At 35.1% G+C, this 1,407-nt stretch overlaps 1 protein-coding gene across 1 annotated transcript in view; it reads left to right on the top strand.

Annotated features, from left to right (window-relative positions):
* Positions 1-1,407, top strand: part of NIPBL (Nipped-B homolog (Drosophila)) — a 198,880-nt gene that overhangs the window by 170,636 nt on the left and 26,837 nt on the right. Inside the window, exon 34 of the mRNA XM_012002359.1 lies at positions 607-743. Within this exon, the coding sequence (XP_011857749.1) occupies positions 607-743 (137 nt within the window). The remainder of the gene's footprint in view (positions 1-606; positions 744-1,407) is intronic.

Here is a 1,407-nt window from a genome sequence, read left to right as displayed (position 1 = left end):
TTTCTTTAAAGACAGGGTCTCACTCTGTCACCCAGGCTGGGTTGTAGTGGTGTAATCATAGCTCACTGCAACCTAGAACTCCTGGGCTGAAGCAATCCTCCCACCTCGGCCTCCCGAGTAACTGAGACTACAAGTGCACATCACCACACCAGGCTAAATTTTTTATTTTTCTGTAGAGCTGGGGTTTTCCCGTGTTGTCCAAGCTGATCTAAATTCCTAGACTCAAGCCTTTTTCCTGTGATGGCCTCCCAAAGTGCTGGGATTACAGGTGTGAGCCATCACACCCAGCCCATTGATTTTAGATATAACCAATACCACATGTATTCCCAAAAGCCCATCCCTAAACTTCCCAATTTCCATTAGTATAAAACTTGCCTTTTATAGAGAGCATGGCCTCTTGTTCTTTATCTTGAGAGTATGTGATTTCTATACCAAAAAAAAAATGAGATGGAGAAAGTCTAGTGTCATAAGAACTACTAATTCATTATATTGAGGACTATACTGGACCTATTTAGGGGATAATATTAACTAATTTAAATAATATTCTGTATAATTTCCACTACCTTGTCATATTTTAGTGTCTTATTTCTCTGTTTGTTTTTCCAGATTCTGACAATAAAGGTGTGAATTCTGGAAGATTGGTAGCTTGCATAACCACTTTGTTCTTATTCAGCAAAATAAGACCCCAGCTCATGGTTAAACATGCAATGACTATGCAACCATACCTTACCACTAAATGTAGTGTAAGTATAGAGCTGTCTTATTCTTGTGTCTTACATAAAACATTAAGTGCTTTAAATTTAGAATTCACATGCGTCAATCACATTCTCACTGACAGATCAACTGTGTCATTTACTTAGATATATGTTCTATTTGTAGCAAGTGATCTATAAACATCAGGTCTGACATATTATAAAGAAAGTTCAGGTTCCATTTTGCTGTAAACTTCTCAAGCCAAACCCTCAGTAAATGCTTACTAAATGTTATAGCTATTGTTAAGATCTCAGAATGAATGAAGCAGAGTTCCTGTCTTTGAGAAATTTACTATCTTTTGGGTCCTGAACATATCTGTCGTTTATAATATAATAAATATAAAAATCGATAACATTGCTCGAAGCACACAAAGACTAACATTACTTCCCATCTAATGCACTTTATTGAGGAACAACAGTCAACCTCGGTCATTCTCCAAAATTGAGAGCCGATAGCCTCTAACAGAGGTCCATTTATGGCACCTAAGGAAGTTGTTGTTATGCTTTATATTTTTCATACAGTCTTTTTTAATTTATTTATATTTTATAAATATATTTTATTTTTATAATAGAACAATATTAAATATGGAAAATCTGTAATATCATACCAGAGATGTTAGGCTGTTGGTATTAACATACTCTATGTTTTTCTAAA

Source organism: Mandrillus leucophaeus, unplaced genomic scaffold (assembly GCF_000951045.1).
Source record: "Mandrillus leucophaeus isolate KB7577 unplaced genomic scaffold, Mleu.le_1.0 Scaffold684, whole genome shotgun sequence".
Classification (NCBI taxonomy): Eukaryota; Metazoa; Chordata; class Mammalia; order Primates; family Cercopithecidae; genus Mandrillus; species Mandrillus leucophaeus.
Note: the sequence above shows the minus strand (reverse complement) of the source record. Positions and strands in the feature narration are given on the sequence as shown.